Source organism: Trichoplusia ni, chromosome 3 (assembly GCF_003590095.1).
Source record: "Trichoplusia ni isolate ovarian cell line Hi5 chromosome 3, tn1, whole genome shotgun sequence".
In the NCBI taxonomy this organism is placed as follows: domain Eukaryota; kingdom Metazoa; phylum Arthropoda; class Insecta; order Lepidoptera; family Noctuidae; genus Trichoplusia; species Trichoplusia ni.
In genome coordinates this window covers 15,651,708-15,677,557 of record NC_039480.1, presented here as the reverse complement: position 1 = coordinate 15,677,557, position 25,850 = coordinate 15,651,708, and the positions used below count along the sequence as shown (strand labels likewise).

Here is a 25,850-nt window from a genome sequence, read left to right as displayed (position 1 = left end):
TTTTAAATAAGCGATTTGTCTCGCGATCTCCAGTACATAGAAGTAGTAAAGTAGATTAGATTTTCGATATGAACCTACATCTCAGGCATTCCCTAATACGGAAAAATGCCTATGTAGATCACTGGGATACAGCAGTAATCGATTCCCAAATTATTGTTAAGGCATTTCTTTTTCTTTTTTAACACGACTCCCGTACTACGTTTAATTCTTGAGTCGCGGGGGGTTTCATACAAGTCACATCTTCTCAGCCCGCTTGCAGTTAAGTATGGTATTTGGCGTGTTACCTATGTATCCGTCGTGGTAGACGTCCTGGTTGGAGGCGAGGCGCGGCTTGTCGTCGCGCGGCTCCACCGCAAGCAGGTCGGGGATCTCGTCCATCTCGCCGGTGCAGTTCGCCCATTCAATAGTCACGTATCTGAATAATATTATTTGGTGTGATCAAATGTTTTAGGAAGAAAAGTGTGTGTAATTTAAAAAAAATAATAATTTGGCAGTGATTTTATAGCGTGGCAAAGAAATAACATTAGCTTAAGTTAATTGAAATAAGAGGAAGTCGTAATTTTGTTTGTGGTTTAGACATTTTAGAATTCATTCCGCAGCCTAGGGACGATCACCTAGGCTTCGGAAGCTACTAGCTATTAAAGCAGTAGGGTTATTGCTACTGTCGAAAAAAATACCATAGCATGAATTGTAGTGCGCCGTCTCGCTTTTATAATGGCAATCCTATAATCCACCCACAAAACAGAAGTTTGTTTAAAAATGTTGAAGCTATACATCAAGGCACTGGTACCTGGATGGGATGCTGCAGGCCCTCCTGGCGGGCACGAGCAGCTGTCGCGTGCGCGATCGCGCCCCGCCGCGGCAGGCGCCCCACGCTCCCCACGGGCCAGGCTGACCCGATTCCGACTGCTTGCAACCGCACTCCACCTCGCATACTTCGTCCTCCTGAAAAGATAGATGCTTATCAATGCAGTAAATATAATTAAATAACCTTTTGGCGTCGAAATATTAAATAAACCTTAGTTTTTTTATGGAGTACTTGTGGTCTCATAAAATTCAAAATCCGCATAAAATTGTACCGGTCCCATTAGTCCTTATATTTTTTTAGAATTTGAAAGCTCGAAAGTAGAGCTACTTTCTAGCAATTTTACAGTCATAGGTTAATCTTGATAAATTAGAAACTACAAACCTCTTTACTCTTAATTCATTAACTTAAAAATCAAAACCTCTACCACTCAATCTAGACACGGGGTAGCGTGTCGAGCCAAGTTTAAGTCTCACCCGAACATGCAGTACTACTGTACCTGGTAATGCATAGGCGGTGCGACGATCCTGCCGGGCAGCACAGCGGCGCAGCGCCAGGGCTGCAGGAACGCCTCGGTGGAGTCATCCCCGGCGCCGGCCAGCTCGCAGCGCGCGTGTGACACCTTCACACCCCACCCGCACGCGCGCTCCGCCTCCGCGCCCGCTGATGTCTGCTGAACAGGGATCAGACGTCATTCAGTAGATAAGAGAGACGTTTCAAGCTTTTCTTGATTTAAAATGACGCTTGAGCCGACCGGTTTCCATGGTGGCTCTTAAGATCATTACCAATGATGATATTAAGGATTAGGCAACTTTTTTCGTCAAAAATCTTTTATCTCCGACAATGAAGTATGAAATCAAACATAAATTGTAGTAAACAGTGTGAGAAAATTGTACATATGCGTACATGCATGTTTTATGTCGAATCTAAACAAAAAATATTTTTGTGTAAACTTGCAATGTATAGGTAATTGTCCTGTAATCCCATAACAAAGATTATCTGTTCGCAAAAGCTGAACCTTTAATAAATAAAAAGCAAAGAAATCATCCACATTACCTCATTATTTACCTGTATGTGGCACCCTAGGGAAGGTCTAGCGACAAGTCTGAGGCAAGGATCGCGGGGACACGGCGCCCGCTGCTCGGTGGGCGGGCAGGCACGGCCCGGCCATACCGCCGCTGTCAGGTGCTGCCTGTTATGTAAAAACATACTGGTGATTCGGATCTATTTACTATTTCTAACAATTAGAATAGTGTTCAGTGGAAGTTTTATGCTTTTAACAATTAAAATAACGATTTAGGTAAATGTAAATGGACTCCTTAGAACCTAGTAGAAGTATGTGAATTGGGTGTTGAGCTAGAATTCGAACTCATTTTTAGGCTTCAATGAGCTTGTAATAAAGAAGAACAATAAGTGCATTTTGTACATAAAGTGTATTTCGTACATAAAGTTTCCTACAGCCTATGTTGATGGCCCCAAGATAAATAAATGGGAATAGATTAGGTTAGACGGTATAAGAGTTTACCTGAATGCGCAGGTTGAGCATTTTCCTGACCATAACAATGCTTATTTCGTACAAATGAGTTAGTAGACTTAGTATAAGTTACCTGGTGCGCCGCATATGTCTAGCGGAGTGCGCGTCGCCACAAGAGCACGCGCTGCTGTCCCAGGCGCCCCACTCGCTCAGCTCACAGTCCACACCGCACGGCACATAGCACCACGACTCTTTAGCTTCAGTTGCCGTTGTGTTCTGAATAACAACGATTTTAACAAATCAATCAGAAAATTATTGAGGATTTAGAATACAAGCCATTTCGGGTGAGTTTTTTGGGGTGTACCACAACTACAGGCAAAAAATTCAAGAAGATAAGGTGGATACTTACAGGACAGTATGAATCGTTGACGAAAACTCCATCACTTCGCAGACATCTAACAGCCCTCTTCTTGGTGCCTTCACCACACGGAGAACCACCTGAAAATAAAATTGGGTTTAGACTTATACCTTGTACTTTGAGATCCAAGAAATGTACATATATAAAGAGTTTAAGTTTACCTAGAGGCTGGCAATCATCCCAGGGTGCAACGTGCCAGGAGTAGGCATGTGGAGCGCAGGGCTCTGCCCCAACAAGATGAGGGCAGGGAGAGCCACCGTCATCAGCGGGCCGGAGCACCACTCGAGTCCTATCCCGACGTCCACCCCATTTTGTCTGGAAGATAAGTATGGGATAAAAGTGTTAGAAAACTAAATTAGAGAAAATAGTAACGTAATAACTAATGATTTGGGTCACAGGACCGTTTCAAGGGCGATAAGGTTAAAACACATTTTAAATCTCCGACACTCCTCGAATTTAAGTTACTTGAGGTTGGTTATAATTTGGACACAAAATATAAGAGGTTCTCATGATTGTTGTTAAAAGTCGGCTGTGCTGTTAAAAGCACAGCCGACTTAGCGTGAAAAGTTGCTATTGTAATTGATTTGGTGATTAGAAGTAGGCACCTGTTCGCAGGGGCTCCACTCGGACCAGGAGCTGACAACGCAGTCCCGGGGGCAGGGCGCACGGCAGGTGGCGTCACGTGATGCAGCCGGGCCGGCACCCGCTGCCTCGCACGCCGCCTCGGGCAGGGTCGCGCCTGACCCATCCACACAACTGTGGAACAAACCCAGCATTAATTACAAAGTTGCAATATTGAAGTAACATCTAATAATTATGGTATCTTCTCGATGAGCCGCAGATTGACAAGTTAAGTAAAAATAATAGTTGAACTTGGAAGTGTGGTGGAATATATTTCAAATGAGGACGTAAAATCCACTGCTCTGAATGAGTGAATACTCTGTGTCGAGATCGAGTGTCAGTAGAATAAAACTTCAAAAACTGACTCTCCCGCCCATTTCCTCCAAACCTTCATCCTTATACACGATACTATTGTATCACACAATCTCTATGTATACTAACGTGACCGTCCTGTTGATGATGGCGCGGCCGCAGAGCGAGCGCGGTGGCGCGCACACGCTCCACTCGCCGAGCGCCCAGCGCGGCTCCAGCACGGCGCACGTCGCGCGCTGCAGCGTGGCGCCGCACTCGCGTCCTCCCGCAGAACCCTCCTCTATCACCTCCCTGATAATAGGATATGATTAAATCATCATCATCATCCTTTTTGCCATTGGTTTTTATCACAGAAATAAATATTCCGTGAAATTTTATATACAGCCTGGTGACGGGTAGACAGCGGAGCCTCAGTAATAGGGTTCCGCTTTTTACTTTTAGGTACGAAACGATTAATCTCATCGCCCACTCCCGATTGTAAAAGCAACGCGCGTGCCATTACACTTCGAAATTGTAAATAACATGGCTAACAAAAGCTACTTATATAGAATAGCATACCTGGTACGGAACCGGAAGGCCGCCCTAGACCCAGGTTCAGACGCGCACGGTCCCCACTCGCCCCACTCTCCCACAGCACAGTCGCGGGCGCAGCGCACGCTGCACGCGCCGCGCAAGAGCGACGGGAACTCGACGTCGTACGAGTAGCCGTCTGTTGATGCCTCGCGGACACGACTTGGACCTGAGGTCACGTAAAGGTCGTAAGTATTGGGAGAATGTATGGAAGAAGTGATTTTATGTGAAGAACTACTTTTCTTACTAAAAGGCCTTTTTTTGAATTAACGGTCATAGCAATGATTGTGACTTGAATTATACAAACACCAACCGCAAAAAATAATCTTTAAAAGACTGATTAAGTAGTACCTACTGTAAATAAACGATGGTATTCAAATATATAAAATGTTGGCTGTTAAAAATGTTTACCGGTAAGTGGATGATATTTCTTGCAGACATCCATGGGCACATCTCGTCCTCCCACCATGCACCTGGCTGCTCTTAGCGACCTGCCTTCACCGCACTCCATTCTGTTGGCCATGAATATGTGAATATTCAGTTATCAAAAGATCGTTTTTCTAGGGTATATAATGTGTAATCAAAGAGTTTTCTTACCCAGGAGGAAGGATGCAGTCGGAGTCAGATGGCAACAGTTCCAAGGAAACATTTTTGCAAACGCAGTTCGGGATGTCCGGATCAGAAGCGTCTAAATACCTGAAAAAATTACAATATATTTTATTCCGTTTAACGACATAACTCTCGATTTTAGACTAAGCCAAGTACCACTCGTAGTATCCATTTTCTCTTAGTTCAAGGAACTTACTTGAGAGGATCGGCACATATAAGACCACAAGTCACGGGGGCGGTGTGTTCGCATGTGACGCGACACGCTGCGACACTGCGAGGGATCAGCAAACCAGCGCACGCGCCGGCTTCTACGCGATGCGATTCAGAGCCACACCAGATACCTAGAACGTTACGATTATTAACCTATTGAAGCCTATCTATTAGCAAAAGAGAGAGCCTTCTTCAATGACGATACTTTGTAAGTCCAATCAACGGTGCCATGTACGATTCACCTGACCACCGTTCTTAATTACTTTCCCCTATTTTTTGTATTTTGCAATTCATTAGCTCTAATATATGAAAGAAAAAAATCATTTCTTCCTATTGCACCTTTAAAAATAATAAGATTTATTAGTGCAAATTAAAAATAAAATCTAGAAGAAAATATGATGCGGTTTAAGCAATCAGCGTTATCTTTTACGTCTGTATATTTCAGTCTATTAAGTGTGTCCTTACTCCGTATGCGGTATCCCTCCCCGCAGCGCTGCGCGGGCGGCAGGCGGCACGTGCTCCAGTCGCCGGGCACCCAGGCGGCGTCGCGCGCGCGGCACGTGCGCGACACCGGGCACGCGCGTGTCTCCATGCGTGAACCACAGCTCGGCCCGCCTACAACCACGCGCACGCGGACCTGCTTGCCTGGCTCTGGAGGAAACAGTACGTGATCAAACTTAGGTAAATGTTGCAACGGTTTATCTGGATTGAAAGTCTAGCTTCGGACCCAACCGGAAACCTTCATAATGGAATTGCCCTACATGGGCAAAAATATAGTGTAATTATGTAAGAGGAACTCGGGTAAAAAAAAAATGAAAGTAAATTAATTACCGCAAGTATTCGGACAAGGTGACCACGGCATCCAAGCTTCGACTTTGCACCCACGTCGACATCTCACTGTACAAGCTCGGCGGGATGCTGGACGCCGTAGGGGAGCGCACCTGTGATATTACAATTTAGCAGTTGAGTAGAGGTAAAGGTATTTATTTTTAACGAACGTGAAAGCATAGCAATTAGTCCAAATATCTTTGCTTGGCGATTAATCAGGTAAAGGCATAGATATATTAAAAACCCGGTACAGGGTACTCACAGAGCCTCTCGGACAACATCCGCGTTATTCTGAACGCACATCACGTCTCGCACCATCTCGCCTTCCTCTATGCATGGCTCTTCATCATCGCTTTCATTGTACATTTCTCCATCCTGCAATGTTTAAGTGTGGAAGGATAATGAGAATAATTATTGAATAAAATGATTAATTTATACGTTTATTTTATTTTTTCTCATACCAATAGTTCGGTGTAGTTATTGACCGGTGTGAAGTCTTGTCGCCTACGTTCGCATGGACCCCAGGGTGTAGCGAGCCATGAGTATGTTGCACACGCATGAGTATTGCAAGTCTCGTTCTGTATTAGCTGATCTTCTGGAGGACATGGCCAGCCATCTGCAATAAAAATAGACATTTGTTCTATTAGTATAACCACTTTTTTTCTATTAAGATGTATAAAAATATTTTCAGCATTTTATTTCAACGAAATAATTCCTTTAATTAATTGTTTCTGTAATTATGAAATCCTGCAGGAGTAGACATCAACTGATAGATGCAAAGGCTAGAGAGGAGAACTTCCTCTTGGGACTTTTAGAGTTTCCGAGCGGGCAGGTAAACTTCCCAATTACACTCAATCTGTAAAAACCCATTTACATTCAATACTGTAAAGTTCAACTTACTGGGAGAAGCATGAGCCAGTATGTGCCGCCGCCTCGTCCGGAACGGTCGTGGGTGTGCGGCGGCCGCGCACGGCGCCGAGCACTTAGACCATGCCGCCCAGGAGGACACCACACAGTCGCCGGCGCACGCGATGCGGCACCTCTCGCTGCGAGGAGGCGCGCCCGTGCCGCTGCACCATGCACGCTGAGCTTCCTTCTGTAGCGAAATTAATTATGTATAGTGTTGTATTTGTTTTTCGTACGAGTACGAAGTTTATGAGTACGTCATAAAAGATTCCGGCTGGTGCATTAGGATTAGCTGTATTAGGATGACCATAATTCATGACCGGTCGACCACCTTCGAATCGATTTGGAGTGTTATATGATCGCAAATGTTTTCCCAGGCTTATTATAGTAAGTAAAAAATTAGACTATTACTTAGATTTAGAATAGTCCCTCACCCCATCATGTCCAACACATCTAAGCTCTCGGCTCCTCTTCCCCGGGCCACAAGACGTGTGAGGCTGGGACAACACGCAGGGTCCCCACGGCAGCGCCTTCCAGGACGCACAGCGAGGAGTGCTGCAGGTTCTCTTCTCTTCTAGAGGTGGGCAAGGCGCTCCACCACCTGACGCTGCTGATATCACTCGACGACGACGAACGCTGTAACCTGAATTACAAGACGATTTAGGCTATGATTGATTGGTTTAAATGGCGGCCTCGTAGTTTTATGCATGGATTTGTATGGACGAGGTGCAGGTTCGATCCCAACGCAGGCAAATACACTTTGCAAAGTTATATGTACTTGTAGTATAACTACACTACGGTGAAGGAGAAAATCCTGAGAAAGCTGGATTTCAAAGATTGGAATCTGAAATCGCCAACCTGCAATGACTTGGCGTGGTGATCAATGCTCATCTTCCCTTAACGGAAACCGGCTTGTGCCCAGTTGTGGTGCGTATACAGGCGTATTAAAAATCGTTTTGGATTTAGTCAGAGGTATTGCAGGGTTTTTACGTATACTACCTACCAGTAGTAGTAAGCTGTTGTACGGGATACAATGGGCATCCGTCGGTCGGTTGACAAGCACCCCACTCTCCCCATTCTCCAACTTCACAGTCACGTGGACATGGGACCTTCAAACAAAATTGTATAAAATTAATTTACTTCCATAATTATTACGACTCATATGACTCACCACATTCCTCACAGAACAGTTTACTTCAAAGTTCAATTAAATTATTATCAAATTATAGTTAGCTTGAATCAATCTATGAGTCACCAAATTTAGTTTTTGACCTTCGTTGTAGCTCATGAATTTTAGACGTGAGTCATTATTCGATTTTTATAGGATATGATCATGACTGTAGACTACGGTAGATTTAGTGTACAACAGAACAAGGTTAAAACAGACCACCTTATCATCCAACATCATAAAAACAGTTTCCCTACATACAAAGAAAAAGTAATATAGACAATGTTTCCAGCTCATGGCAATTCATCGGAAGTGAAATTTCATATTTTTTAATTGACTCTTCTTTTAATAACATTGTTAATTCTGTTTTCACAGATGCAGTGTTCATAATATGATCTAAGTCTTTTATAGTACATACAACTGTGGTTATCAAAAGCAACAGCATAAACATTTACCTCGCAGGGCTGCACTAATGTCGGCATGGGCGCATGAGCACATTGGGCAGGGTGTAGGGCTCTCCCGTCAGCGCGCACGCAGGTCGCGTCACGCCGCTGTACCCCTCCCCCGCAGCCCGCGTCCCGCGCCGCCTTGCCTTCGTCCTCAGCGTCGTCATCTTCGTCATCGTCGTCATCGTATATCGCGTCATTGTCATCAGCATCATCATCATTGTCTGGGGCATCTGTTTAGATTAAAGAGGTTTTGTTAAACGCGATTTTTTTCACCGTTTTTACCGTTTTTACCCTTATAGTAAAGTTTAAAGAAAATACATAATATATAGGAATTACGTCACTAGTTGAACAAATTAACTGCTAGTGAGAAGCTTGATTTTGAAATTGTAGAACCAATAAAATAATTTATTATTAATGTTCTTTTATCCGTAATATCATTATCTCTTTGATTGAACTTGATTAAACTTCACAAAGGTACTAAATCTTTGTGAAGTTTATCAAGTTCTGGTAATTATGGTAGTTAATCATTTGATTCAAAAGAATTGCAACAATGGTAATGACGATGCTTACCATTACTCATCAAAATTAAGCTACTTTGGTAATGTAAGTCTGAGTGTAATTCATTGAAATCTAAAAAACTCAATGTATGTCTGATTTTGAAAAAGCAAAAAAAAGTGCCTTTGTCTTAATTCCAATGAACATGCGATCTTGTTAAACATTCTGAATTATAATCTGATCGAATTCAAGTGAGTCATGACCTATTGTCTTCACACCATGCTTTGCTTACCAGGTAAAGTAGTAGCATGTCCTATTTCGATAGCAACTCGGCAAGGGCCCCACGGCCCCGGGGTCCAATGAGCGCTGGCCTCTAGTGCAGCAGGCCTTACTTCCTCCACCACGTCGCATTCCTTGCCACCTCCTGAATTAATTAAGGACTAGATTAAAATTCGTCACGGTTAAACTGACTCTACCTGATGTAAATACATGGATGTCACATAAAACACTCTTTATGATTTAACTTTCTCAAGTCATGCCCCTGAAAATTATCGTTTGGTTTAAGTAAAATGTTCACAGCAATAAAGGTTAGGAGAAATAAAGTTTGAGAAAAAATAAACAGTATAAAGTGTGGTAAAGAATACTAGTAAGTATTATTGTAAAGTACAAACCTTGTGGTAATCGTTTCAGTCTCCGAGTCCTCACGAGGGCGCCATCTGGTCTTGGTCTCCATGGCAGCCACTCAGCCAATACGCAGTCTTCTTTGATAACGCACACGCGAGCTGTGCCTATTTGGGCAAGCGCATTTCCGCAGTACCTGAACATACATCAACTGTAGCATTAAGATATATTTCGATAATTAAATAAAATCATAACAAACGACTAACCTAAGAACCTTTTATAAATGCTAAGAGTCCAAGTAGGTACAGAAAACCGATCATTTCACTTAATACCGGCTACTAGATATGACATCTCAGATAAATATATAACCTTATTATTAAACCTCTTTTGACACGGTCACGTGACGTTGAGATGAAAAATGCAGCATTCTTCGTCGCCATAACTCATATCATAAACTTTTTATACGGCCAAGTGGATTAGATCAATAAGGGTACGTGCTGACCCACTTTCCGAACTGTCGTAAGAATGCAAGCCTTGAACTGCTTGATCCACTAACTTTCAGAATATAAAAGTTCTTTCACAAAATGTGAATAATGAAACATTTCGCCACCAGTGTGTGGAGAATTTATGAGTTGGTAATTTTAACATATTTCGCTTTACATAGGAATTAGGTTATTATAATACTTCTTAAAGTGGATATATTTCAGGATATAATCTGAGTTATGGAGTTGTTCTTGGCTATGGAGTCTTGAATATTATAAGCCGAAATTTCAGTACCGTATAGCGTAATAGTGCTTATGAGCTTGGTTACATTACCTATATGTTTCATTAGTAGGAGGCAAGTATTTAGAGCTCGAGCATTTAAAAACATTCGTAAAATGTCTTAACCACGAAAATATACAATTACAGTTTCCTTCAAGGTTATAATTTACAATACTTTTAAATTAAAATACACCAGACAAACTTACATGGATTCCACGAACTTCCCATCCTTCTTGCGACATTGTACTTGACGTCTCTGCAGACCAAGACGGGGGGTGTGCACGAGCGAATCAGTCTCCGTTCGAATGTATCTGATGGAACAAAATATTCTTGATAGAAAACTTTAAAATAAACAAAACAAATAACTGGGTTTGGGAGGTCAGATAGGCAGTCGCTCCTTGTAAAGTATTCCTACTATATTCCTATTATTCCTTGTAAAGCACTGGTACTTAGCTGAATCCGGTTAGACTGGAAGCCGACCCCAACATAGTTGGGAAAAGGCTTTTGTTTGAAGTCCTTACACATGTATTTCATAACTTTTCTACAGTGCCTTTTCAGGCATACTGGAAATAAAAATCTATAGTTTCATTAAGGTATTATTTATTTTAATGTGATCATTAGAATTATATATTTCTAAAGTACAAGGATGATTTTGAATTCAATACGAACAAACGTAATTTTCATTGTAATGTGAACGTATTGTGGTTTTTTAAAAACATTTTCTATTGAAGGAAACTCATAATACTCAACGTAGCTAAAAATAAGAGCGAGTATTGATTTGACGCCTACGAAGAGGTAAACCTTGGTTACATGAACTAATAAAAATGGAGAACTTGCTTTCGATATTTCGTTTAAAATTCTAAAGAGCACTGTCTTAGCACTATATTAGCAAATTATTTGTATATTTTGTTGATGTTTTCATTATAAGAAAGTCGACGAGAAAACTTTCTGCGTTATACCAGTGCCCCTTAAAGGTTTTTGCTAGTGTGAGTAAAAGGCGCGCCACAAGTCGTATAGGGCAATCTCGCTTCCCCTATTAGGAATGTTACTTCAAACGATTACAGTGGGACCTCTATTTTACCAATAAACGAACAAATAAAAGCGGATTTTCGATCTCTATTTTTAGTGTCTACCACGGTACAGCCTGAGATACAGCCTGGTGACAGACTGACAGACGAACAGACACCGGTACCTCAATAATACGGTACGTATTACCTAAAAACACAAGAGCATCAACAGAAAAATACCATCTTAAATATTCTTTTTTGTTATAATAGCTGGTTCTCAAAGGTAGAAGGTAAAAGCGGAATGTATGGTTGTATGTTTGTGTGGGTACCTTTCTATAGTCCTTGCGGCGTGCTCCCCCGCGCCCAGGGGGTTGCATTCAGTCCATCTGCCCACGTAGATAGAGTAGTCGTCGTTTGATGGCACTGCAAACAAGAGTAAAACGTTATTATAGAATTGGGTTTTGAAAGCAATTCGATTGTGAATTTGTTGGGTGGGTACTAAGTTAAAGTGATTTATATAAGAAGAAAATATGTTATTCTTTGTAAATTATTAAAAGACAGGATCATGATAATGATTCATAGAATTTGTCATCTCAAAGCTTTGATACGATTTTTTTTACTTTTTTCTTTTACTGGCCAGTTTAACTTAAATGTATCTAGCAATATAATACCAGTAATTATTTCCACTATAAATTTTAATGGAGAGAACAGTAATAATGCGTGAAATCATTATATAGTTTAAAAGCACATGTGGCGTTTAATTAATAACGTATCATATAATATTGCAAACACAAATCGCAAATACGTAACACTTTAACTATGTTTGTGCATACGCATTAAAACATTTCGCTAAGCACAGAATTTAATTTTAAGAACCAAGCGAAAATACATTTAAATAAGTGAACATCGTAGTTTCAGAAATCAAATGGAATTTATACTCAAATTCCCATTCAGCAAACATGGTTGGGTGCATTGACTTAATTTTGAAAATTGAATTTCCAGCCGTCGAGGGCAGTTTAAGTGAAACAGTGCGAAATTGAATATATGAGGCAGATGGTGAATGGGACTTTGTAAGGCCCCGCCGAGAATTGACTCAGTGTGCCAACAACGTAAACGTGGAATTTTGCTCACGCGGAAGTTTAACAGAATTTGTAGTTTTTGAAATATGGGTCACATGTTGAGGTAATTTTTGTTGTTCATGTATATTTTAAATTTAACTAAATATTTATCTACAAAGTAAAATTATGGTTTTTATTTATTACGATAACATTAATTGTTTTTACTTTCTGTTTTTTTTTGGAAATATTCTATTGGTGGGAACTTTTAATTGGCTTTAGTTCCGCTATAAACTTTTTCATGCTTTGTTATTAGCTGTAAGTTTGTCTAATGTAATGTTATAAAATAAATAATATGATTCACTAAATGAATAAATCAAGCCTGGTTCTTTAACAAAAAAATAAAAATCTTATGTTGGCCTCAAACCTGCCACCAGTTATTATACAGTATTCATACTTAAATTCTAACATGTCTGGAACCACTTGACGTAATAGCTTAGCACATAGTAAATACAGTAGAACATTAATCACTGGAGACGCGGCAAGCGGCCTACATTATGTACAACATAACATAAGGCTACACAAATGTGATGGGGAAATGAACGAGAAAAACAAACATTGGTTAAACAACTTGTTTGTCAGAATGAATGTATTGGTGTTAATGGGACGTTGTGAGGCTACTGTACGCTACTTTTTGCATTTCTGTAAGCTACTCGTAGCATGTGAATGTATTTTTCTCATAACATAATGTTTGACGTATCTATACCAGATACCTATACATCTAATAGGTAGTTAGAACCATGAGGCTAGAATTATTGGATTTATTCTTCTATTTAATAAGTTTAATATTGAGTCTCAATAAGCCTACACATTATACAAATAAAATCTCAGACAAAACATTTTTCGTGAAGTCCTAAAATAATTCCGTGACTTCAAGGTTCATCAATTCTAGCTACGTGATCGAATTCGTTTAAAATTCCTGGAATCTTCTTATTTCATCTTTACTCCGTTTCTATACAAAAATCAAAATGTGAAAAATATCCAGCGATCTTTTTCATCGCTGTCCCGTCAGGATACCTAATTTCATTAAAAGTCTGAACACCAGACAAAAAAATAATGAAAATTTAATCAATACAATTAAGGCAGGCAGTGAGGGAACCTATTTAAAATCTCGCCGTAATCTGATTAAATGGAAGAGTCTCCATAAAGGCGACTTCACACAAATTACTATATATTTATCAGGAAAATGTAAGTGTGCCTAGATAACTGAGGGTTTTCATTCACGCAATATGCATTAATGGTCTGATGTATACTCCTATTAATTTGTAATCCTACTAAAATGATAAAAAAAAGTATTTAGTTTCGTTTCCTTGCCTGGGAGAACATTAATGTCTATGAACTATTTCCACAAGGAGTTCTGTCTTATTTTACTCTTTGTCAGAAGCTAGATGCTGAACACGGCTTCTCTGATTAAGTAAGTGCGCGTTATTGAATTAAATCGAGAACAATTTGTTTGTTCCCTTTAATGGGAATATTTAGCGAAACTGTATTCTTGCTTCTTAGCACATACCAAGCTAAGAATTTTCAGGAAAAAAAGCAATATTACTTAGGCTTTGTTTTCGCTTCACTGAAATCTATTAAGGCAATTTATACTAGCGTAGATTCGACTTTATACGCATTGAACCGTGAAATTATTTACAATTCAAGTAGAGTTGCATGATCGTGAGCGTATAGGTACGCGTTAATCCGCGCAATCGTGCCTTGGGCGTACCTATCGGCGATGGTCGCGTTAATACTGGCGATTGGATGGATATTCATAGGAAGATGTCTTTATCTCGGAAAGAATAAGTATAAGTTTATTGACTCTCAGTTGTTGTGGATTTGACGGTTCTCTTTTTTGTACAGCGTGTGAACTTTCGTCTATGAAAAATGAAATGAAAAACACACCTCAATATTACAATGAAGTTTTAAAAATTTTGAGTAGGACCCTAAAGCGTTTAAGTATATTTATATGAAACCGCGTAATAATGATAAAATAGTAATCTATAACTTCATTATGTCATTAAGAGAAGCAATTTTTCCCCGCAACAATTCCTCTGGCGTGAATAACGAAGGCGTGTTATTACGTAAGAAACTGCCCGCCAACGTTCTCGACAATTTTATAACAGGCAAAGGAATTATTCTTAGCATAATAACTTGTATCAACAAAGAAGGCCGAGGTATGTTCTATTCAGCTATGATCAAAGCATTTTAGTGACCTACTTTTTCGCAATATTTATTTTTATATTATTCAGGGGCGGGCGATACTATCTGTTTATGCAACCTTGTTATCTTTATCGCTCTTACATTGACACAAGAGTACTTGTGCTGCCAGAAGCTTGTTATTTTTTATTTCCACCTTGCGATGTGTGATTGGATTGGTTTGTTTATTGGTGAACACGTTTGTGGTAGTTTTAACGTTTTATTAAGTTTGTTATACTTTTAGAAGGGAAATAACCGTTTTGCATATAAAACCCTTTTCCAAATTATGTCGCGGTATTTGGTCTCACTAGGTTCAGGTATTTACCTTATTTTATATAGAGCTACTGGCTATTTGACCGCAAGCCATTCGAGAGTAAAGGCAGTATAAGGTATACAGGTACACACACAGCAAGGTTCTCATAATTGTAATGAACCAACGACTTTCATGAATGAGGTATTCGTCTTCAGCTGGCGTTTGGGCTTGAAACAAGGAGGTGTAAACACCAAAACATAATTTGTCCTTCTCATTCCTCTTGATCTCACTCCATGAGTTCATAACTGGCTGAATAATACAGCAACTGAGGCAACTGTCACAAGTTTTTAGTAAAACAACCGAAGTTACGCGAGATTAAAGTCTTCATAACTTGGTTAACTGATTGTGATTTCAATTGTCGAGGACATTCAGCGTCTTGGATGCGAACAATTCGGAGTTTCCGCGCATACATCTAACTTTGTCTTAGTTTAGGTTTCAATGTATTAGATGCTATACTGAAGTTTTGTCGTGAATTTAGCTATTTGAGTTATTCATTGAATCAATGTAATTGTAGGTATGTACGTCTGCTATACGTTTTTCTGTATGTTTTCCATAGTTTGCGGAGCATTGATAACGTCTTTGAGGCACCTAAGTGCACAAGATGGCGTGTGAAGAACATTTTAAATTAGACGTACATATTTCAATGTACAGGAATATATTTTATCCAAAGCGTTAACTTTTTTTCGAATACAGGTTCTCGACTTAATATTCTCCTGAACATGATTAAGTATGTACAAAGAATTTTATGTTAAGTAGGCCTACTCAATGCTTTCTTCACAATTTTTACGTTTAGGATTTCATGTATGGATTGTTAAATTCCAAAAAAGAACTGACTTCTTCGAAAAACGATGATGTTTTTTACAAAAGCCTTAATAAATACCAAAATAAATTATTATACAAGTAATACAAAACGGTTTGAAGGAAATTAACGAGAAAAGTCATTTGTAGAGTTCCGTTTGGGTTTCATCAAATTAATGCGAGCGCCGTCGATAAAGTAATTTATTATAAGTGCTTGTTGATTGAAAACAGTCATTTTCTCAATAAATTTGATTAAGTTTGTGTATTTAATTAACGGAGGGACCGTAATTCGTTCAAATTCTTAATATATTTGGAAATTGATTATTACGTTCGAAAATAACCCTAGGTATAATTTTACATTATTAAGTTTCAATTTTCAAATAAAGTAGTCTAATGACATTTCCAAACAACATAAACTTTAACTCTCGCAAAGTTTCTAAAAATAATCAGTGGCGATAAAAGTTCGACGAATAACGAAACGTTTTCATCAAGCTTATAAATCGGTGCCCGAGACATTGATGGACTTCAGAGTCTCCGACAGAGTTAGGTCTTATGTATTATAACTTCGGAGACAATGTAATACGTCGACCGATCTCATAACCCACGGTTTCCCACCATCAGACTCCATTTGCATACAAATACTGCGCTCAATCCCGCACGGCGAGAACGGGTAATGTTATTTCTAGGCTAGATAGCGTTTGAATATCCCTGCAATATGTAACATTTCCTAGTGAGAATATAATATTCCAGCTGTCGCATGGAGTTACTTATAGCTCTAAAGCCTTGTTTTAGCATTGGATAGAAATGCAGATTTTCAGAATTAAACCAGACAATGAGTCGTAGTCTAAAGAGAAATAATGGTATTTTATGATACAATCTTAAACCTTTAACGATAATGGAAAATAATATATTTTTTGTAAGTAATAAAGTCTGGTGTCTTCTAAAATAAAATTGAGTTTATGCGAGGACGAATACAGATTTATTTTCCGAGTAAGTTCAATTAATTTTGAAACACGCAAGGTTCTCTCTTATTTAGATAAACTTTTGAAGGGACAATCAAATATATGTTGATGCCGAGGAAATAGGATCAAGTTACGCCCACAAACGATAACCGGACATCGTAAAATAAAGGAAGGTCAGAGCCATTGAATTAGGATAAGTATAATAAGGTATGGGTTCGTATTACACTATGTTATATTATTATATGGTATACTGTACTAATCGGTACAGCCGTCAAGGAGGAGTACAGTGATATAGACGTTATTAGTGTAATAATATATTTTTAGATGTGTTTTCATTTCGATAAATAGCTGCTTTATTTTTGTACCAAATACATCTCTTAAGCATTCTTATTGTACCATATTATTTATACACAGTAATTCCACATTTATTATTAAATAAATCACAAAAAACATATTTTTCAGTGCGCTCGAACTCTCTAAGTAAGTGTACTTCCAGAACAAGAGGTCGTGTCGAGCGACGTGCGGTAAACAAGTAAATTGCAATCTTCAACAATTATTTTTATTATTCACGTTTATTAAAGGCACGAATCATTGACTATATTTATTTTATTTTAAGTAGGTACTTACTTTAAGGCCTTTGTGCTATAATGACATAGTCGCACGTTATGATGAGTTCCAAATTTAAGTTATGATAATACCCGCACAAAAATATTGAGTAGAGATGGACTCGATAAGATGACAGTCAATTGTTTTTTATCTTAGTAATATAGTGTAGTAGAATAGTCTTTATTGGATATTTAAACTTTTTCGTTCCAGTACCAAGTTTGCATGTCCAACCATAAACAGATAATTTGGCCTCTGACCAGGCAAGTTGTATTTAATAATCTGTCACGCTGGAAATCTGACGCAGTATCATGATAACAAGCGCCATTGTGACACGCACACCCTCATTTACATACATTCATACGTACATGCATTACATACCTACATGTGTAGTGTACCATTTACGTAATTTATGTAAAATCGGAAAGCTGTAATTTACATGTTAAGCTGTTAGATTGGCGTATTGTGTAAAAGTGTGAGCTTTTAGTATATCGAGTGTGTTGAACCCTGTTAGTGTGATGCAGCTGAGTCGATTTAATACCTTTTATGTTTGTGAATTATTGAATCGAAATTCAGCTTTGTTTAGTACTGTTTTTTTTTGAGGTATTACGACTGACAAGGCGGTAATAACTATTTTGGTAAATGTTTTTATAGAATTAGAGACTTAATTCGCAAATATATTGGTAATTACTTCATCACTTGCATTCAATTTTAAGCTTTGGTACTTCAAGTTAAGACTTGAATCGGTTTAGCTTCTGGCAATCATTGAAATATCAAAAATATACAACCGACTTGAAATAAAAACTATAGAGTCGAATTTTGTTTGAAATTGGTTCACCCAGTTTGAAGTTAACAAATATTAAAAACAAAAAAATACAGGCGTATTGACTACCTCATACCACCATCTTTTTGAAGTCGTTTGAAAATTATATTTTCGCTTAGTACGAACAATTATTCCATAAACAAATCGGCAAGTAGTTTTGTTAAGAGAAACAATCGATCACGTTGATTGTTCTGCTTGTAGAGTTATACCCTTAACCTGACCTGTAACTTAGTCTCAAGTTTGTAAGTAATATCCCAGTGCCTATTAACGTCAGGAAACTTTAGGGTGAAATCAATTAAAATGATCACCTCAATTTATAGAGCAGTTTACAAGTTTACACGATTGTTTCAGTGTATATTGGCATATATATCTATTGTATAACTGTCCTTAAAGTTCGGTTTTAGGAATAAAATAAGCTTGCTTGCTTTACACCTGTAATAAATAAATACAATTACGAGTAATACGAAAAAAAAAACAAAAAATCATGCAACACAATTGATATCTTTATCTAAATTTTCCTTTAGAATCAGATTTAATATTCAGGCCACGTTAATCATTAAACACGTTATCTCAACATTAACAAATCAAATTCAACAATAATTCAAAGGTTCCAATCTACATTTGAATCCTATTACGAACATTCAATAAGCACCCAATAAGGCAGGCGTAGTTCAATGAACTGATCGTACATTAAGACAATTGACGCGTTAATGAAGCAGAGCGCGGATTATTGGGGTACAACTGTAACCCAACGCTTGGCACAGAACTACAGACGTACCCCAAGTACAAGCTTTGGGTAAATTTGAACCCCGCTAAGCTTGGAGGCTTCGAGACTCGCCGTATTGTGCGACGGTTAATGCTGATAAGATATTTAAATTACGTCAGGGCTGTTCATCTTTGGGTATACCGAGGTTATGTAAACGTTGCTCGATCCTTGTATTGATCAGGAATCTCTATTACGATATAGCTGATACCTTAACATATGAATATATTACTGCTATTATCGTGAAAAGTTAAACGACCCATTTATAAAAATACAACTACGGAACAGTAGGTAGCACTCATAAGTAAAAAAAAACAATTTATATAAAATGAAACTATTTCAAACCCTAAACATTTGTAGTCAGAGTATGCTTCAATGATTTAGAATGCTGGCCGTCCCTCGGTAATAAAGCTGGGCGCAACACGGGAAGCATTCTAAGCGGTCGCCCGCCGCAGGCTGACCGCCGCTAATGCAATCGACATCTCTACACCTGAACAGAATTAAGTTGCTTCAGTTCTGCTGACTGATGTACTAAATATTCGTAAGCCCTCTGAGCTTCAAATTGGATTGATATAATAGACGTTGTTCTGGAGGAACGATAGTTTAAGCCGATAGCTTTTGACACTTTTGTAACCGGTCATTTGATATTAATAAAATTAGGAAAGACAATCTTTTTCGAATCGAATAACTATAGCCATTATCGTGGCATGTTTTGTTGTAAAATTACTATTTATCTAATCTTTGTGTGGTACTAAAATTTTCTTACAATAACAAAAAATAAGTTTGGGTTACTGTTAGTGGGAAAACTCCACATTCGTAAAATATATATAAAAAAAATTGTGTGGACATGTGTATTTTCAACAACTCACCAGACAAAAAAAAACACGTTCGTAAAAAATATGTTTGAAAAATTTGTTTGGGTATGTCAGTATGTACCTATACTTTCAACAAATCTTCAAACAGGCTTATTTATGAGCATCTTGCTCTGAGTTACCTGCAAAGAGGTTGTTATCACAAGTTAGATCAATCGCCACCCAACCGAGGGGATTAAGGTAAATTGGAAACGGAAAGAAAGTGAATTATCTCTCATTTTTCAATAAGGGTCGTTATTTAAACGGTCGCCCAGACCAAGGTAACAGATATTGCGATATTTCTTAGAAATTAAATCATTTTTTAAATCCAGAGATATTTATAAAAGAATTTTGAAAACATTTGATAGAAAAACGATTTATAAAGTTGAATTATTGGGTTTTATCGGTACATGATAGTATTTATAAAGTTATAAATTTTACAAATGAAAAAATTAAGGCTTAATGTTTATTGAAAAGAGTTTTTTTTGTGCATAAACTTATTCATAAAAACTCGACGTAACAAGATCTTTTGGTGTCTATTTCGAGTCTATTAAAACTTTTCGTGGCATCTCTATGATTTCTCGCGAGAGGAATCTCACTAGAACAAAACTTTTCCAATTTTGGCTTGGCTACTGCCTCCAATACGAGGTCAGTGACCTTTACGAAACCGGATTATATACTAAAAGTTGTAAAAGTCGATAGAATCTATTTTGTACCAAAATTAGGTCCATGCTCAAACCTAACTAAGTGAAGTTTAGGTAAGAGTTGACGGGTGACGCTTAAATTATTTATTTACTAAATCAGAGATATTGTACACTTTTTAAAGTTTTTGTAAATTCAACTTTTAAATTACCTAAAAGCTAGAAAAAGAAGAGAATAAAATAGTAGTAAACCAGACAACGAAAAACTAAACTGAAAATGTGTCTGAAAATAAAAAAAAAACAATTATCATCAATTTTATTGAGTGAAAACCTTTCATAAGGCTACAGGACATTTAAACTAAATACGTAATTTTAGTTAATCCAACAGTTAGCTCCAATATTGGGCCAACGTAACACCCACATTGATAACGGGTCATTTAACCCTGACTGAAGGTGGCTTCACCAGTATTTATAGAGCGCGGTAAAAAACGAACCCGCGCTCGCAACAGATTTATCGGCGGCCATCTTAAATTTCAACGTTACGTGATAAAAGAAATCTAGTGTGAAAATCAGTGGATGGTCAGGAAAGCAAAATGTTGTAGCTGAAGTATGAGCACGTATGGTTTTGTTCGATAACTACGAATAAACTACGAATATGACATTCGTTTATTCTGTACTAGCTGTTGCCCGCGACTCCGTCTGCGTGGACTTCAGTTTACAGCGTTCGGTGGTCCCCGTTTCCATGGAAACAAACCCCTTAGTGATCTTATAGCTTTTACACACCTTTTAAATTTTCCCTCGGGAACTATTCCAAAAATCGGGATAAAAGGGAGCCTATTTGTTATTCTGATGTATAAGCTATATTGTGGTAAAGTTTCATTCAAATCCATTCAGTAGTTTTTACGTGAAAGAGTAACAAACATCCATACATCCATACTTACAAACTTTCGCCTTAATAATAGTAGTAGAATTCGTTTATCCCATTGAAAGTCGAGAGACAGAATGTGTATCGAAAGCTTTTCATTAAAATTTAGACTAACCAGATTTTTGTAGAATGTTAAAATACTCTTTATGATCCTTATGGCAAGATATCGCACTTAAAAAAAATCTGCGCTATGTTGAAACATTGCATAAAGAAATATTGATATATTTCCCTTTTTGTAATGTCGTCTTTTTGTAACGAAAATAATAATGACCTTCCCACACAATACATTTCTAAGAATTCAGATCAATGGTTAACAACTCTCGTCCCGTATTCTATAAAATAAATTACTGTCAAAGAATATTTCGAGACGGTTTCCTCAAAGCCATTATTATTCGAAATTTTGTACAAGATTCAAAATGAAATGTAGAAATGTTCGTTAAAAATGTCTTACAATCACAGGTAACTGTCATCTTAATACAAATAAACGTAAAATAAGTTAGACATGAAACTATCTGCCTACTTAATTAACAGTAAACAAAACGGTGACAATAATCACTTTAATATTTCCAAAAAGTTTTCCTGGATTGTCTTAATTACTAGTTAGAAAACAACGTGTAACTAAGTATTAACAGCATTCGTTGGGCAACAAAAACTTTGTATTTGTCTGTTTATTCGGCTGCCTAGTATTACCATATTAAAACAAATAAAGTGAACTCTGTCTCTATAAAATATATTTCAGTCAACACAGTCACTCGACTGTGCACTTATTTTCAATCTATATTAAATTATTTCGTGCAGGTCCGGATGGAATACTGGCAATGTGAACAAACTGAATGCTGAAACAAATATTTGGATTTTGTATAATTATAAATGGTAGCGAGAGTTTTACTGAGTGGTGTGTCGGTTTCACATTTTGATATTAGTTTTATTTTAATCAAAGTTGTTTATGGAAATACTGTTTCTTTTTCCTGTATTGGTGGTTAAATGTTAAACTTCTATTACATCATTTATTAGGGAAGTGTTGAGCAAACACCCGCGCTTGCCAAGTTATAAATGTGTGTGAACAATAAAGAACAAACTACATCAAAAGAGAATAGGTCCATTTACACTCATTATGTAGGTCATTATACAAGTATAATGAAGCAAAAACAGCACGTACACATGCGACAATCCACTCCGACGAGCCTCATTCACCCCGCATTAGTGACACGCATTACCTTATCAAAAGAAAGAAAACATAAATTCCTTTTTACCGTGTTTTACCGCCAACGATTCGGTATGATTTATTCATTTGTCCATAAATTCGGCCATAAGCCGGACATATTTATTTTGTATGAAATATCCGTTTTACCCTTGGCCGGTAATGCGATATTTTACCCATTGTTATATTCCTATTCGGTCTTAACCCTTGATATTTGAGGCTCTTATATATCGGGCACAGTTTGGCCTTTTCGGCTCTCGTTTTATACTCCCTCGCATGTAGGTACAGCACAACAAGCATGCTGAAACAAATGAAATGGAGTATTTTATGTGCATTTTTCCTCGAATCGGATAAATACAGCAGCCCTTTGTTAAGGAAAACCTTTTGAACGATATTCCGTGCGTATTTTTTTATATGAATAAACTCATCACCAAACAACTGGTTTTAATTTATGTTTTGAAAGTCAAGATTTTTAAATCTAAACGAAAAAGAAAACTTTTTGTAAGCTTTTAAGAATATTTTGACTTTTTGGGGTGGTAACCAGGGGCGTGGTGAATGCGAGAGTAAATCCCTTGCCTCGGGCTGTGGGTGAGGCGGACACCGTAGCGGTTAAACCCGTAAAAGGCAGCAGGATTACCTTATGTTGAAAAAGGGTGAATTAAAAACCAGTCAAGTGCGAGTTGGGCTCGCGACACAAATTTGCGGAAAAAAAATGTCACCCATCATGACGAACCAACCGTTCGTAGCTTAGTCTTGATTTCATTTTTATTGTTTCTTGTTGTGGCGGCAACATAAGTAAATCTGCGATAATTTGAACTGTCTAGCTAGCATGCCAGATGGACGGCCAGGGGGATACTTTTTAATAGGAATTTTTTCCCATTTTTACCCATTTCGTACGGTATTCTAAAACCACGTTTGAAACAAAAGCAGCTTTAAATATTTCTGTATCTATTCAGGTGTTGTGTGTGTATTTGTATGTATGTATTTTAATTACCACCGCCACGTAACAAAGATAGCTTTAATTATTATAGGTATAACAAATAACAGTTCCTCTAATGAGCCATACACAACAGAAAACGCTATCGTTTCTTTTATGTTTACCATCTATTCAAAAGGCTTTTAGAGATGCTTAATGATACGGCTGCAAATAAATCTTTTCGTCGTCATTTTAGGTTATTTTTACCTCATATACTCCAGCGTAATAAAGTTTATTGTGACATTATCGTTACTAATGGAAAATGTGGAAAAAGTAAATAAATCATTACTAACATTCGATATTTCAATGCTTTATGCTTTACTTTTCTAGTCTAGGCACTTAAAGAAAACCACAACCATTAAACTATTTTCGTGTTTGTTGATTATCTACACAAGTATAATAAGAATTGACGATCGTAGACCATCGGTATACTGTGTTAAAATAGGTAAATCTTCGCCTAACAACGAATAGTAAAAACAAAACAAATAAGTTTATGCTTTTACCATCAAAATTACTGGATCAGATAGGATGTGTTTGAACATGGAAACATCGGAAAAATCTTAAGCTTCGACGTTTCATAATGAATTTACGCTCGCTCCATAATTGAATTTTTCCTGTCTTATATTTTTAACGTCACATATCTGACGCACCTGCGGAAGATACGCTGTTACCAAGGGGGCATAAAATAACAGATACTTATGTCAATCATTCGTTCTTCCTCAGAGTAAGCCGCTTACATCCACACCAACAATTGAGTGTTTTCACGAGAACATGAAATACAAATATATACTTAATTCTGAAACACCTAAAGTCGAGAATAGTATAACGGAAAAGAGGGAATCGATATTTTTTAAATTGTTCTGTGTGAACAGGCTGGCATAATATCTTTGGCTTTTGCAGAAGTTGAGACACGTGTCAGATGCCATTTAAATTGAACTTCCATTTAAGAAGAAAATTGGAATCAGTGATTATGATGTGTAATATCAACGTGATCTGTGATTTCGTTCTAAGGAAATTATATTTCCTTGTGGCCTTGCCTTGAGAAAAATAAATAAGTTCTTGTATTGGAATTTTATATAAGTGATTCGAAATTGAATTAGTTACAGATATTAGATCAAAATACCCAAGATGTACTAGCTGAAAGGTTTAAAATTAAAACAGTATTTCTTAAAAATGCCTATGCCGTGGATCACGGTAGGTAGGTAAGTCATTAATATTTAAAGATTTATTAATTCTCAGTAAGCTAAAGACGTGTAAAATAACAATGAATGTGGGAATGAGGGACATGTTAATGACCTCTATAAATCTAAGGAACTCAACACGTGTAGTCTTTTGTTATTTGTTTTTACGTGGGAGTTCATACCAACAGTGTTTGGGCCGTACACAGTCATTGTGTATTTTTCATCAGTTTGATAAATATAATAAAGCTCCGGGCTGTTACTTCCAAATAGTGCCAAATACTTGGAAATAACAGTATTGCTATAAATAAATCTACGAGGTAAAATTTATTCTATTATTATTATATTCCATTTCAACAAGAAAATATGAGGTCATATTTATTGCGTAGGTACACCTTTTAAAGAAGCTTGACAAAGAGTGGCTGGGATGTTTCCTTAAGTGGAAAATGCTGTCTGATTCGTTGCCATGGAGATTGTGCTCATATATCAGAGCGAATCGCACTCATGCATACATCAGCAGTAAGAAACGTGACCCACTGAGTTATGGCGGTCGACGGAGATTATAACTGTTTTTCCTTATGGACGAACTAGCTTTTATACCGATAGTGTAGCTTCTTTATAGCTTTTAATAATTTTAATGGAAAATTGTGACAGTAGTGTGGGTGTAATTTCCTTCTATATATGTATATATGCGTGTAAGTTTCCTATCTGTTATTGTTGGCGCTGATAGTAAACTAGATAGTTGTGGTTTAAAGAATGTGGGTTGAAACAAAATGACCGATACGCAGACAATCGTTTCACCAAAACTATCTTACAGAATAAATATACTTTTTAACTTTTCACATTATTAAATTTATAAAGTCAATTCAGACAACACAACTACCAACTTACTAACAACTGAAAGTTCGACTTTCTACAAAGGTAAGAAAAAAGATAAAAAAGATCTACATTTTATAAAAAAAGTCTTATAAAGTTAAAAGTATTTTGCTGTAAACGTTCAAAGACTCGGACACTGTCCGATACTGAACGGTTTAATAAATAAACTGCGAAGACCTGACCTAACTAGATAGTACCCTCGACCGCACGTCAAAGGTGGTGACGAGATTCGAATATCAACCTTATTGCCTTGTAATAAGAGCGTTGTAACATCAGTGGAGTTAGGTACTATCATTATTTATTGCTTACAAGGATTCCTTAGACTTTTAAAGCTCGATAAAAGTCTTGAGTGACGTCAGCTGTTCCTTTTTTACAGACTACTTAACTAA

At 37.6% G+C, this 25,850-nt stretch overlaps 1 protein-coding gene across 4 annotated transcripts in view; it reads right to left on the bottom strand.

Annotated features, from left to right (window-relative positions):
• LOC113492110 (thrombospondin type-1 domain-containing protein 7A-like) overlaps positions 1-25,850 on the bottom strand; it is an 83,644-nt gene that overhangs the window by 2,285 nt on the left and 55,509 nt on the right. The window contains exons 3-27 of one of the 4 annotated variants that reach the window (XM_026869424.1): positions 11,585-11,678; positions 10,455-10,559; positions 9,537-9,682; positions 9,158-9,289; positions 8,377-8,600; positions 7,757-7,862; positions 7,188-7,396; positions 6,748-6,943; positions 6,309-6,463; positions 6,110-6,222; positions 5,851-5,960; positions 5,485-5,670; positions 5,006-5,150; positions 4,798-4,896; positions 4,612-4,712; positions 4,189-4,369; positions 3,760-3,921; positions 3,303-3,453; positions 2,859-3,012; positions 2,689-2,777; positions 2,413-2,555; positions 1,862-1,997; positions 1,305-1,478; positions 791-945; positions 285-415 (exon numbers count right to left, since the gene is read on the bottom strand). In XM_026869424.1, the coding sequence (XP_026725225.1) occupies positions 285-415; positions 791-945; positions 1,305-1,478; positions 1,862-1,997; positions 2,413-2,555; positions 2,689-2,777; positions 2,859-3,012; positions 3,303-3,453; positions 3,760-3,921; positions 4,189-4,369; positions 4,612-4,712; positions 4,798-4,896; positions 5,006-5,150; positions 5,485-5,670; positions 5,851-5,960; positions 6,110-6,222; positions 6,309-6,463; positions 6,748-6,943; positions 7,188-7,396; positions 7,757-7,862; positions 8,377-8,600; positions 9,158-9,289; positions 9,537-9,682; positions 10,455-10,559; positions 11,585-11,678 (3,597 nt within the window). The remainder of the gene's footprint in view (positions 1-284; positions 416-790; positions 946-1,304; positions 1,479-1,861; positions 1,998-2,412; positions 2,556-2,688; positions 2,778-2,858; positions 3,013-3,302; positions 3,454-3,759; positions 3,922-4,188; positions 4,370-4,611; positions 4,713-4,797; positions 4,897-5,005; positions 5,151-5,484; positions 5,671-5,850; positions 5,961-6,109; positions 6,223-6,308; positions 6,464-6,747; positions 6,944-7,187; positions 7,397-7,756; positions 7,863-8,376; positions 8,601-9,157; positions 9,290-9,536; positions 9,683-10,454; positions 10,560-11,584; positions 11,679-25,850) is intronic. The other 3 variants (XM_026869425.1, XM_026869426.1, XM_026869427.1) reach the window with 3 other exon arrangements.